The following is a 13,370-nucleotide window of genomic DNA, read 5'->3' on the forward strand; positions in this document are numbered from 1 at the left end:
ATCCTTCATACAGGAAACATATGCTGACGTACATGTTTGTTTATTTCAGGAAAGTATTCTCCATTCAGAGAAAGACAGAAAGTGTTCAAACCTTTCAGCTTTCACACATTTCAACTTTTTCCCCGATAAAAAACAAACAGGAATGTTGCTGTGTGTGTTAGAATATTGATTACACGGACTGTTTCATTGTTATCTCAGCGTGACAAAGGACTGTAATTGGCTTGAATTGGCACCTCGAGATTTCATTACTTAAAGAACATAACAAGGATTAAAAGCTCATCCATACATATATCTCCAGTGGACTGGACCACTGTCAGGCTGTCCTTACAGATCGCCCTGAACGTTCCTCAGACGGCTGCATCATGAAAACTTCGAACCAATGAGGAGTCGGGAGTGTTTGATCACCCCTCCCTCTTTATTTGCCTCTGGTGTTCGTTATCATGTCGTATCGTGTTTCAACTAAAATGTTTAACCAGCTAATTAGTTAGCGCTAGTTACACCTCCTGGTCTGTTTTATGAGATAAACACATGTTCTCTTACTATTAAACTAGTTTATTCCAACACTACAGACTCGTTACGTAGTGACACGTTATTTATTGAACAGCAGTTTGTCTCACTAATCATTAAGTAAACACTAGTCCTGTCATCACGCTGCTGGTTGAACGTGTTAGATGCTGCTAAGTGAGCAGTTTCCTGAGCACTGCCAGCACTCCTACTTTACTTTACAACAAATATTTCCACACAAATGACTTGAGGAGCTTTATTTGCAAGAATAATCCAAGCTTTGGCAAAAATAGATCATGTTACAGGTGATTTGGCTCCATTTATACATTTAATTCAAAACATAAAATGAAGACAACAGCACGCAGTAGAAGATTTAACGAAGCAGAAACGTTGAAACCTTCATCAGCTGGAGGTGAATCAAACCCAGCAAATGATTCTACTTAACAATAATAAAATAATTTAAAACAAGCAAAAGAAGAAATCTGGGAAAGTTTCTTCTTTTTATGCAGAAAACACCGTTTTTAACCCCTGATTGCCAGCATGCTAATACACTCAGAAATGTATCATAGAATATCATAATGAAGCAGAAATGCTAAAGATGGTTTTACAGTTTGGAACCAGAACCAGAACCTCTGAATGCCTTTTGGAGTTGATGACAAGGTCCTGGCAGACCTCCATGTTCCTCCCTTCGGCTGAACTTAAAACTCAAACGATGTCCCAAACAAACATGACTCATGTTGGAAGGAATTCAGTGGTTCTGAATCTGGATTCAAGTCTCTCGTGGTTTCCTCGCCGCTCCAGATGTTGAAGGTTTTCAAGGACTTCCAGGTGGTGTTATCCTGTTTTCTTGTTGCTGGATTTTATTAATGAAATTGGTGTAATCCGTTCTGAATGGTTCGTCACGTTGAAAAATGTTGTACTCATCTATAATCTTTGCCATCCGATCCTGTACCAGCTCGTCTGGATCAGATGCCTTCCATTGTTGGAATATAAATAACTCCCTCTCGATAACCTCTTTGAGCTTCGGTAACTGTGCGTCTCTTTTGGAAACGTCGGGTACTGCTGAGCCACTGAATCCTCGCATGTTTTCATCAATCCAGCTTCCTCCTCTTGCCATTGGATGGTGTTCAAATAAGATTTTCCAAGCTCCTTCTTCTTTGTTTCCAAACTTTATATGGTTTTCATCCATATCTAGAACCATAAGAGTCAGAGGAAATGTCCTGAAGTTTCTGGCAGATTCGGCTATCACTGATGCAGAGAAATACCAGCTTAGAAAGAGATTAGTCTCTAAGTCTTTGTTTGTATTTTGCCCAGTAAAGATGCTTCTCACATAGTAAGGATAATCTTTTTCCGCTTTAAGTTTTTTTAAGTTACCTTTTATGCTGCTGTAGCTTTCTTTACCTTCTACGGTCTGAGACTCAATCAGTTTAACAACTTTATTAAAGCGATCTTTATTTCCTCTTTCATTGTTGTCTAACCTTTTTCCAACTAGAAAAACATAAAGATTATCAGGTTTAACATAAAATATCCAGTCTTTGACCATCATGTATGTGGGATTATTTTCTCCTTTCTTTCCATAGTGACGAATTATCGCTCTGGTTTGTATTCCTGAATTAATCTCATAACAGTTTTGAAGGACTTCTTGTAGTTCTTTTAGTTTCTGATCTTTAGGTATCTCACTTACGCCTTCCTTTTCTTTCCTAAATATTACAAAGTTATTTTCTATGTTTTGTAGGTTGTTGGCTTCCATTTTCTGTGGTTCTTCTTCTGAGTGAAACATTGCCCATGTCAGACCTTCAAGTTCCTCAAGGGCCTGTTTTATTCCTGTAACTGAACCAAGTTTATTTTGATCAACTGTGTTAATTACCTCTGGGTCAATGAATGTTTGTGGAGCTTCTGGCCAATTGTCCCTGAATTTTTTCCATTGGTTCTCTGGTTCATTTTCCGCTCCGGCTGGTGGTTTTCCGGCTCCGGCTGCTCTGGGTGGTTGTTTTGTGTCACCAGTTTTTTTTCCTTTGGGCATTAGAATGTTTCTTTCTGTGGTGAAAATAATCTCTCCTTTGCTGCCAGACTCGTGCCTTCTTGTCACTTCTCCATTCCTGTCAATGGTTGCCACCACTTTCTTGCTGGGGTCTTCATGTCTCCACTGCAGTCCGTCCCCGGAGACTTCTTCGGTGATGATCTGGCCTTTCTCTGTGACCTGGACAACCGTGTTCCACAGGTGCAGCTCCGTCTCGACGCCGGCTCCGTGGAGCTCCTTCAGCACGCTTTCTACGAACCCTTCGTCTGATCCCACCTCACAGGCCACCACTCTGGTGCTTTGGATTTTGCCGCTGACCCTGGAGGTGCTTTGGATGATTCTGGCCACATCTCGGGCTCTGTACCCTGATAGTCTCGTCTCTCCTGAGGCGTCTCCGGCTCCGTGGCCCACCAGCACCAGCCTGCTGTTCTCTGACAGAGGCTCTGATTTACCATTAATCAGTTTTGGTCTTTGGTTGTTATCAAGAACATAGACTGAGCTAACCGCTGGATGCTTCTCATAAAGATAAGTAGCAGCTTTTCTGACCACTTCATCATCCTGTAACATGATTATCTGCTGGTGGTCGTACTGAGTGCTGTGATCAGCGGCTCTTTGGGGTCGGTTCTCTTTCTCGATGTTCCCCAAGTGGGAACTGAGATCCTGGAAGATAAAACCCAACATCAGTGGATGCAGAGAAGTGAAATCCTTCATACAGGAAACATATGCTGACGTACATGTTTGTTTATTTCAGGAAAGTATTCTCCATTCAGAGAAAGACAGAAAGTGTTCAAACCTTTCAGCTTTCACACATTTCAACTTTTTCCCCGATAACAAACAAACAGGTTTTCTGAAAGAATGTTGATTACACGGACTGTTTCATTGTTATCTCAGCGTGACAAAGGACTGTAATTGGCTTGAATTGGCACCTCGAGATTTCATTACTTAAAGAACATAACAAGGATTAAAAGCTCATCCATACATATATCTCCAGTGGACTGGAGTGGACTTTGAGCTTTTTCTTTAATTATGGGTGCCAATGCCAAAGGCATTAGACACACATATTACTGTGTTGCCAGACTCTTATTATTTTCCCGTTTCCGTCATGAATTTCGGCGCGCTACTAGTCTAGCAGCGATGGTCCGACCGGCATAAAAAGCACACCGCTGCATGCGCAACGACCTCGATCGGTGTGCTATGACGTTTGGCTCTCATTAGTCGAAATTAATTCTGGCAAAATGGGAAAAAGTTGGAAAACCATGCATTGAAAAGCACTTAACTTAAGCACTTATTTTAGAGGCCTTATTACTCAGCCATAAAACATAACACAGACCTCATTCAAAGTTTATATGTGACAGGAGACTCTCGGCTTTAACTGAACCAAAGGGTTTGTTGATGTATTATACAGCTTTGACACAAAGACTAAATCTCGGCTGAGGTATCTCTCCCACTCTAATCCTCACTCTAATTTTGATACTGCACCAATTCCTCGAACAAATGTCTCTCATGTCCAAAATATCTGCCCGATCTGGACACATTTTACTTAAAAACGTAGGCATTTTTGTCCTCTTTCACCCAAAGTCACACTCATTGAGCTCTGCCACACATATTTCTTACAAATTGCCTCTGAGCCCAGAGGTCGCCTTTCCATTTCCATTATAAACGCCTAAAATCATAAAAATCAATGAGAAAAAATTATTTTAAAACTGCCATAAAAAAAACGAGCCACACAGTGGCCGAATGAAAATTACGCCGCTGGCTTCTGCCGTCTCTTGCGGCGCTGACGGTTCAAGAATTATTTGGATACGACTTTTACTTTTCGAACAGCGACCGTTTGTTCGAGACAGTAGGCTACAGTCAAAATTAGTCTAATTTTAAGAAGCCATAGTGAGCGTACATGTCTGTGAAACAGACGAGCCGCACCTGCTCCTGTTACCGGGGCAACGCCTTGTTAGCCTGCTCCTGTTACCGGGGCAACGCCTCGTTAGCCTGCTCTATTCTAAGACTGCTTATGAGGGCAGAGCCAAGATGGCTGCCCTGTTATAACAGCTTCATGTTATAAATCTGATCTGCGTTTCTCCTTTAAACTGATAGTGAGGGGAAGTTTGAAAATACCCACAATGCAATGGGAAAATGCATTGAAAAGCACTTAACGAGGCCATTTTGAAAATGCCATAAAAGCTGTATTTTAAACAGGACCTTGATAAAAATGACAGAACTGTCTACAGCACACCTGTCTTCTCCATTTTGGGACTCGCAGAGGTGCCAAATTCAATGGGAAAATCGATTGAAAAGCACTTAACGGGCCAAAAACTGCCGTATTTTGGAGGCCTCATAACTCAGCCATACGACATCACAGAGACATCATTCAAAGTTTATTTGTGACAGGAGACTCTCAACTTCAACTGGACTAAAATATTTGTTGATAGGGCGGGCAGTAGATTGGCACCCATCGAAATTTCTTCAGAAATTTTCTAGTTCACATTTTATTCTTTTTTAAGTTTGTTTTAATGGACTTCTTAATGTTCTTCTGCACCCTGCTGCAATGCTTTGAGTGTTTGATGTAAAACTCTTTGTCTTAAACGCTAAATGCTCAATACAAATAAAACTGTCTTGCTTTGCTTTGTGATTCTGAAAATTATGACGAAACATCGTCGCCAACAAGACGAAATGTAAATGGTGGTCTTGTGACGATAACTACAATTAAATAAATAATGCAATATCGTTGACTAAAACGAGACGAAATAACGTTCACGTTTATTTCGTCTCATCACGTGATTAAGCTTCGTTGACGACGATATTTCGTCATAATTTTCTTATTTATTTTGTCATGAACTAACTTGGTAAAGAATTGAAGAACAAACAGAAATATTCTGAGTAATGGGACCCAGTGTTTCAGATGACCGACCTGCTCCTCTGTCCCGACACAAGCTGTGAAGTTTCCACACCGCAGGAAGCTCAGCGGGTTTCGGTCCGCGTCAAACCTGACGGAGAGTTGATATGATACAGTTATCAAGAATAATTCAGCTGGTGTTCAGAAGCTTTGCAGCAAAATATTAAATGTTTTTTTACGCGGGACCGAGCAAAAGCCTCAGCTCAGCCCTCGTCTGGTTCATTTAATACGTTTCCATTCACACAGGAAGCAGTTGCTGTGATTCACAGAAACATTTATGTGCAAATAAATGTGAATACGGCGCGGGAAGAAAAGAGTAGAAGGTCAGAATCACAGATTCTATAATAGTACAGAATAGTACAGGCTCAATTTTGGAGACCAGAATGAATGGAGTCCTATGGAGCTATACGCCCTTTCGTGCCCTTATCTCAAGATATAATTTTTTCTCTAGTAATTCAAATGTTGTTTTCGAAAGAGGGTGTTTAGAAAATACCCATGGCTGAGTTTTAGATTTTTAGAGCCACTCATTTGCTTAAAAAAAGGATTTGAAGTGTATATGACGTCATACATAGCTGGTCGACCAGCTGTCATTAGCACAATGCTAGCGCGTTGTGGACAACAAGAAGCCAACCTGTAAGAAATCAAAGGGATATATGTACTCGTTCAGTAGATTTTTGACTTGAATCCCATGTTGAGCTCTCAGAAACTACATTTAAATCTGAGCGCTCTTGAGGAGACTTAGGTGAAACTGACCATTTGTAGCATCTAGCTCCATTGGGCCCAATTCATTCTGGTCTCCACCGACGCCCCCAGTGGAATTCTGGTGGAACTGCAGCCAAAAAGCCGGTACAATGGGGCTTAATAGAGAGTGGCAAGGCTGTTCGTTATAATGGCTGTGTCAGAATCCACGTACTGAGCTGAGATTAAACACAGGAAGCAGCGTTTGACTGCACCCTGTGAGCTCTGAGTTACCTGCTCTTCGAAGAGTTCGTGAACTGTGGCGGTGTGCTGAGGCGATGAAGTGCGGTGACATCAGGACTGAGCTCCTTCCACTGCTCCTCGGCCACCTCTGCAGTGTCAAAGATTAAAGAGTTCACCCACAAATAACAGTCAGACACTTCTCTTCAGTTCTGAGTGTGAAATATTGACAGGTACCAAAAAAAAAAAAGAGCGTTTGTACAAATACTGAGCAGGAACGCCATGTTTGGTCTCTGCTAAAAGGCTGCTTTATAATAAAACTGTAATATTATTGATATTGTAATATTAAAAGTAGAATGGGAGGCAGAGCCTTCAGTTATCAGGCCCCTCTCTGTGGAACCAGCTGCCAGTTTGGGAGGCAGAGCCTTCAGTTATCAGGCCCCTCTCTGAGGAACCAGCTGCCAGTTTGGGAGGCAGAGCCTTCAGTTATCAGGCCCCTCTCTGTGGAACCAGCTGCCAGTTTGGGAGGCAGAGCCTTCAGTTATCAGGCTCCTCTCTGTGGAACCAGCTGCCAGTTTGGGAGGCAGAGCCTTCAGTTATCAGGCCCCTCTCTGTGGAACCAGCTACCAGTTTGGGAGGCAGAGCCTTCAGTTATCAGGCTCCTCTCTGTGGAACCAGCTGCCAGTTTGGGAGGCAGAGCCTTCAGTTATCAGGCCCCTCTCTGTGGAACCAGCTACCAGTTTGGGAGGCAGAGCCTTCAGTTATCAGGCTCCTCTCTGTGGAACCAGCTGCCAGTTTGGGAGGCAGAGCCTTCAGTTATCAGGCCCCTCTCTGTGGAACCAGCTACCAGTTTGGGAGGCAGAGCCTTCAGTTATCAGGCTCCTCTCTGTGGAACCAGCTGCCAGTTTGGGAGGCAGAGCCTTCAGTTATCAGGCCCCTCTCTGTGGAACCAGCTACCAGTTTGGGAGGCAGAGCCTTCAGTTATCAGGCCCCTCTCTGTGGAACCAGCTACCAGTTTGGGAGGCAGAGCCTTCAGTTATCAGGCCCCTTCTTCCTGTTCAAAGGGAGTTTTTTCTCCCCACAGTCGCCTTGTGCCGCTCAGGACGGGGATTGTATCAGAGAGAAGTTTCAGTGTTTCCTAAGCTGGGAAACTGTTTTTTTTTTTTAATGACTTTGTTTGAACTGGACTAATTTGTGCCTTCAGATGACATTCGTCATAATTTGGCGTTCTATATTAAACTGAATTGAATTCCCTCTTTTGAAAAATATCAGGTCCACAGTGAAAGTGGCTAAATGGTTTCTGCTACGAGTTTTAAGCAGACATGTGGGGCTGGAGCTTTAATATCTTCAATATTAGTTTATAGGTTCGATATGTTGCTTATAATTTTGCTAAAAAGGGGGATGTTTTTTGTGAATTAAAATTTAAAGTACAAACACAGTCATGTTTGGAATGACAATAATTTGTGGCTTTTAACCCTCTTTATTAGGTCTGTAAATGTTATGAAGTCTCGTACCGAAACCTTTGCTGAGGCTGAGCAGGCTGAAGATGACCAGGAGCTGCAGAGTTGTCCATTTCCCCGTCCGTCCTGCCATCGTGCTGCAGAATACCATGAACACAGAGACACAGCGACTGGCAACCAAAGAAGAGAAAAATCCAATTAATTTCTTTCTAAAAGCCACATAAAGTGGTGTTACTAACAAAGTAAACATTAGAGGTGAAAGGTCTGTCAGTTAATGCTGCTCAGCAAGGCCGGATTAACTATATGGGCCTGCGGCACAGTGCCCAGGGGCACCAACCATTCACAGCCAGTGGGGGGGCACCACACGACAAACTTTAAAAATATTTTTTTCATGAATGTTTGTACACTTAAAATGATTAAACTTGACACTTGACATAAATATTCATATAAAATTCATTATTAAAACTAATGTGATAAGAACAGCAACGATATATCATAATTCTGAGCAATAGTGGCCTAATGTGAACATTAACCCCCCTCCCTCAACCTGTCAGTTGAGCCAGTCCACCTATGGTGAAATGCATCATGTTTTTTAAAAAACGCGGTAAAAATAAAAATAAATGGATAGACATCAATTGAGTGGTTGTGCAAGAGAAAAATAAAAAAATAAAGAAGACTCCAGGCGTTTAGCGGCAATTAAAAATGTTCCAGTGTTAGATCGTTTCTTTATAAAAACATCGACAACTGCTGTCACAACCAGCTGGCTATTGCTAACGGTCCCACCATCTACCACAACCGGGACAACGGTAAGAAAACCAGGTTTCTTACAAATGATCTCTTCCAATGCCAGCTGCCGAACAAACAGTCAGTGTCTAGAGATTGGCTAATATATTCCCCTTCAACCGGCATGGTGTATTGTTTTGCGTGTAAATGCCTGGCCGGTGTTGTGCCGAGAAGTGTATGCCTGCCGAGAAGTGCATCCCCTGCTGGTCCCCTGCTTTAAAGAGAGTCTGGAATGGAATGATATAACTACATTAGAATTTGTTTACCTGATTAAATTAACAGATGCGTATTTCAAGTCCAAAATTGTCTCTAAAATTAAATTAAAATAGTCAAATTTCATAGTTCTACGTTCATTTTTTTGTATTATTTTATCTGGGCTACACTGAGTAAAGACTGATATTCTTAAGCCCCTTTCACACTGCCGAATAACCCGCGTTTAATTCGCGAATTTAGCGTGTCCGCTGTTGCGTTCACACTGCCGACCCGGGCTGCCGCGTCAACTCGACTCGCCTTTCGACCCGCGTCGGACCTTACGGTAGGCGTCCACTGTTCCGGCACGTCAAGCCGTATCCAACGCATTCAATTCATTTTCAATGAAATCCGGCCGATCGTTGTCGCCGTGCTCGCAAAGCATGCTGGGATTCCGGCACGGCGAGCGGCGGACCTGCGGCACGTCAAAAAGTTGGGCTCGGCCGGACTTTATGCAAATTTGCCACGGCAGACGGAGTGCGTTATCCAATGACAGTAGATCATGTGATCTCCTGTGTCGCAGCAGCAGCAGCAGCACAGCAGCTCTCCTCGCTCGCAGATCCACAGCCATGGTGAAATACGAAATAATGTTCCATTGCTGACGATTTATACACATTAATTTCCCTCCAAAACTCAAATTTTTAGAGGGAGAAACTTCGGTTGGTTAAAATCACAAGTTATTTACTTTCCCCCGGAGCCATTCTACACGCCCCACACACCCACTGTAGTAGCAACACGGCGACAACTTGCATCCAATCCGGCGAGTTACGTTGACGTGCCGGAATAGTGGACGCCTAGCCTTAGTCTTTTTGCCGAGCCGAGTTTGATGTGAACACAATCGACGCGGGTCGGACGTGGGCGTGACGTGAGGAGTTTAAAATACAGAATGGACAGCTGATTCAGAACAACAGCGACAGGTGAGGACAAGTTTTACTCTGTTTTAGCCTACATCAAGTTGGAGACATTTTTTAATATGGCCAACTGGGGAGACAAGGAGGTCCGCGAGCTCCTCAGCCACCGAGCAAAGGACGTTATTTACCGCCACATTTCGGGGAGGGTGAAGGATGGACATCTGCTGGAAGGGCTGGCGAGAAAGATGGGAGAGCGCGGTTTCCCACGCAGCAAGACGCACCGTAAAGTAACATCTCCATGAACTGCATTGCAAAAACGAGTTCTCAAGGTGTCCCGCCATCGTTTGTTTGAAAAATTTGATGCAGACAGGTGTATTTCACCCTACCTCCGGCGCATGGCTTGTGACTACGTCATTGTACACGCCCACCATTTTATGTGTTTCATGTGAAGCTCTGCCACTAGGCAACGCCCCCTGAACTTGGCTTCAGGCGACACGGGTCACCCCGACACGCCAAGCGTTCACATTGCTCGACGCGGGTCGAAGGTGCAATTTGGACCCGCTAAGGTAGCGGGTCGCAGTGTGAAAGGGGCTATAGAAAATGTCTCCAACCGGCTTTCTGGCTTACTGCAAAAGTGATAGTCACGGCCCTTAATTTGGAATATTTGTACAATAATATAATGATAGGTGTAAGGGATGCTCTAAACTGTACAATTGTGGAATTATCATAAGTGTACTGTACATGTATTATTCATCTACATGAAGAAAAAAAGATGAACGAATGAAAAACCATTGTCAGCTCAATATCATCACTGTAACTTTATTCACGCCTGAAACGGTTTACGCGCGCTCCCGCGAATGGGGATGCATTTCTCGGCAGGCTTGCACTTTTCGGCACAACACCTGGCAGCAAAATGCTTTCACCGAGGGGGACAGTGACTGGAAACACCCGGACAGAGTCACAGCCCACGAGAACAGCGCAAGCCACCGCGAGTGTCTGCTCTCACTTCTCAGGAGGTCACGGAATGCGGTACGGTTGATGTTGTTCTCAGACAACAAAAAGAGGATGCGGCGAAGTATTGGAGAGAGGTTTTGCGACGCATTGTGGCCGTGATGAACAGGGTGCTTGCGCAAGTCTTGAAAGTCTTAATAAGTATGGAATTTTGAAGCACTGTTTTCCAGACCTTGAAAAGTCTTGGATTTTGTGTGAAAGTCTTAATAAAGTATGGAAAATAAATGTATGGTAGAATGTTACAGTATGTTGAAAGGCATTGTGAAATGAGAAATAGGAAGGTAGGCTATAAAACTATAATTTTACTAACTGGTCACGTACTGTATTAGCCTAATGGGATGAGATGTGAGTGAAGAGACTGAATTCTACATACATTCATTTTTTATTTTTTATAGATAGTTTTTGTGACACTTGTTTGATGTGAAATTCATGTACTTGTGATTTTCATGTTTTGAAACGTTTTCATCAGTAAAAGCATAATTTACTGTGAATAATGCATTTGTTCATTGAATACTAGCCTATAAAAATTAACATTTCTAATAAACACAGTTGGTACAATCTGAAGTAGGCACACAAGTTACAAGTACATAAAGTTAAGGTCTTGGGGAAAAAAAAGTATCAGTTTTAAAAAAGTCTGGAAAAAGTCTGAAATTTTGATTTGGAAAAAGAGCAAGCACCCTGATTAAGTTTTTAAGCGTGCGTGGTTTGGCATTCCGGGGAGACAACTTATGGTGCTCTGGGACGGCTGTGGCAATGACGTCCCCCTGGATAATAGGAGTGTTGTTAGTGCTGCATAGGTGGATGCTCTTTGAAGTGATAATATATTTCAATATAGAGAAATGCTCTTCGAATTGATACACATTTTGAATCTGTACATTTTAATATATGGATGCTGTTTGGATTGATAGTGAATCGAATTGATTGGTTTTAAATGGACATATTTGAATTATCCTACATACTGTATATAGATGGATGCTGCTTTAATTGTTACTGATTTTGAATGAATACGTTTGAAAATGTAGCCTAGGGGCACTTGAGGTTTAGTGCCCAGGGGCACCACATTGACTTAATACGGCCCTGCTGCTCAGTTATCATCAACAAGTCTAAGACAACTGTCCAAAACACATGAATGAATATATGGAGGGCGAGTTAAAACCCAAGAAGCAGCAATGAAGGACTCCGTTTGACAGAAGTAATAAAACTTAAAGTAAATCAAGCCAAGTAAATGTTAAAAATTACTAGGGCTGGGAAACAATTAAAATGTTTAATCTAATTAATCACATGATTTCCCTGATTAATCATGATTAATCGCATTTGTACGCAGAATCCAAAAGTCCAAAAGTAGTGTATAGCCTTTAGCATTTAGTTTTATTTTAAATGTGCTGCCATATAAATGAAAGTGCCATAACATTTTTTGTGCAAACACACTTTTAACATATTTCAACTCACAATTCAACTTGGCTGTAAATGCAGGAGCGTTTTTTAAATTTATTTTGAAATACGTGCTTTTAAAGTAAGTAAAAAAATATATATAAATAAATAAAATAAAATAAATAGATTTAAAAAATTTTAAAAAATAGATTTTAAAAAAATAGATTAAAAAAAAAATAATAATAAAAAAAAAATTAAAAATAAATAAATAAATTTTTTTAAAAAATTTTAAAAAAATTAAAAAAAACGTGCTTTTACGTTGAAACAAGTAAAACAAGAAGTAGCGCCGGTTAGCTCCGTGAGCTTCACACAGAGACCGAGGAGCACCTGTTTATCTGCTGCTGGTTTATCTTTATTTTATTCCTCCATGCTTCGTGGTGTTTGCTGTAACTGTGTGAATATGATGCATTCAACAGACTTTTACAATAATAAAACCTGCGTTAATGCGTGATAAAATATTTATTGGCGTTAAATAATTAACGAGTTAACTCGCCCAGCCCTAAAAATGACATTAACAGTTTAAGTAAATGACTGAAAAGAAGACACTAACTGAGCGACTGAGAAAGCCTGTGAAGAAACCAACCTGTGACGCTTCATTTTTCTAAGTTTTGATTAAACTGTAACTTGTGTGATAATGCAAAAAGCTCAGGATGGATCTTCAGTGTGCTGGATCTCCACTAGAGGGCAGTGTTGGGCAGGAAGCTGTAAGACGGGCAGCAGCCAGGACGAGTGCTGGTTGCACATAACTGGAGGTCATTTAAAAGAAATACCTCCTATCGTCTTATCCTGAGCTTTATTCTTTCACCTCCATGGAAAACGTCCCAAGGTTAAGGAAAGATGGAAAATACGGAACTAAAACGTTCCAATAAATATTCTACAAAAAGCGACTTATAAACTCCGTCTGTTGCATCGCTGTTACAAGAAAATGATGTCATATGTATCATACCAAAGTTTTTAACTGAAAAGGGAAAGAAAAAATGTAAGAAAGTGAAAAATAGTTGATGTAAAAACCTGAAAGGATGTGGTGTGACTTTGCAGATCTACAAACAGGAATCAGTTGTGTTACAGCCACTTTATCATGGCTGTTCTGGCACAACGAAGTCCAGCACGAACCACTCGTATTTATTTCACCAACCGGGATAAAATCTGGACTAAATGAAAATGATTCGATGTCTTTGGCCATACATGGATGTCGCTTTAAAACCAAATATTCCTCAAGTTTAGACCAGGGCTGGGCAAGTTAACCCGCAATC

General features: G+C 41.7%; 1 protein-coding gene across 1 annotated transcript in view; it reads right to left on the bottom strand.

Moving 5' to 3' along the window:
• Positions 1 to 753: 753 nt before the first annotated feature.
• Positions 754 to 13,370, bottom strand: part of LOC142382768 (uncharacterized) — a 14,301-nt gene continuing 1,684 nt past the window's right edge. Inside the window, exons 2-5 of the mRNA XM_075468889.1 lie at positions 7,847 to 7,962; positions 6,387 to 6,483; positions 5,430 to 5,505; positions 754 to 3,184 (exon numbers count right to left, since the gene is read on the bottom strand). Coding sequence (XP_075325004.1) covers positions 1,319 to 3,184; positions 5,430 to 5,505; positions 6,387 to 6,483; positions 7,847 to 7,943 — 2,136 coding nt within the window. The 5' untranslated portion in view covers positions 7,944 to 7,962 and the 3' untranslated portion in view covers positions 754 to 1,318. The remainder of the gene's footprint in view (positions 3,185 to 5,429; positions 5,506 to 6,386; positions 6,484 to 7,846; positions 7,963 to 13,370) is intronic.

Source organism: Odontesthes bonariensis, chromosome 6 (genome assembly GCF_027942865.1).
Source record: "Odontesthes bonariensis isolate fOdoBon6 chromosome 6, fOdoBon6.hap1, whole genome shotgun sequence".
In the NCBI taxonomy this organism is placed as follows: domain Eukaryota; kingdom Metazoa; phylum Chordata; class Actinopteri; order Atheriniformes; family Atherinopsidae; genus Odontesthes; species Odontesthes bonariensis.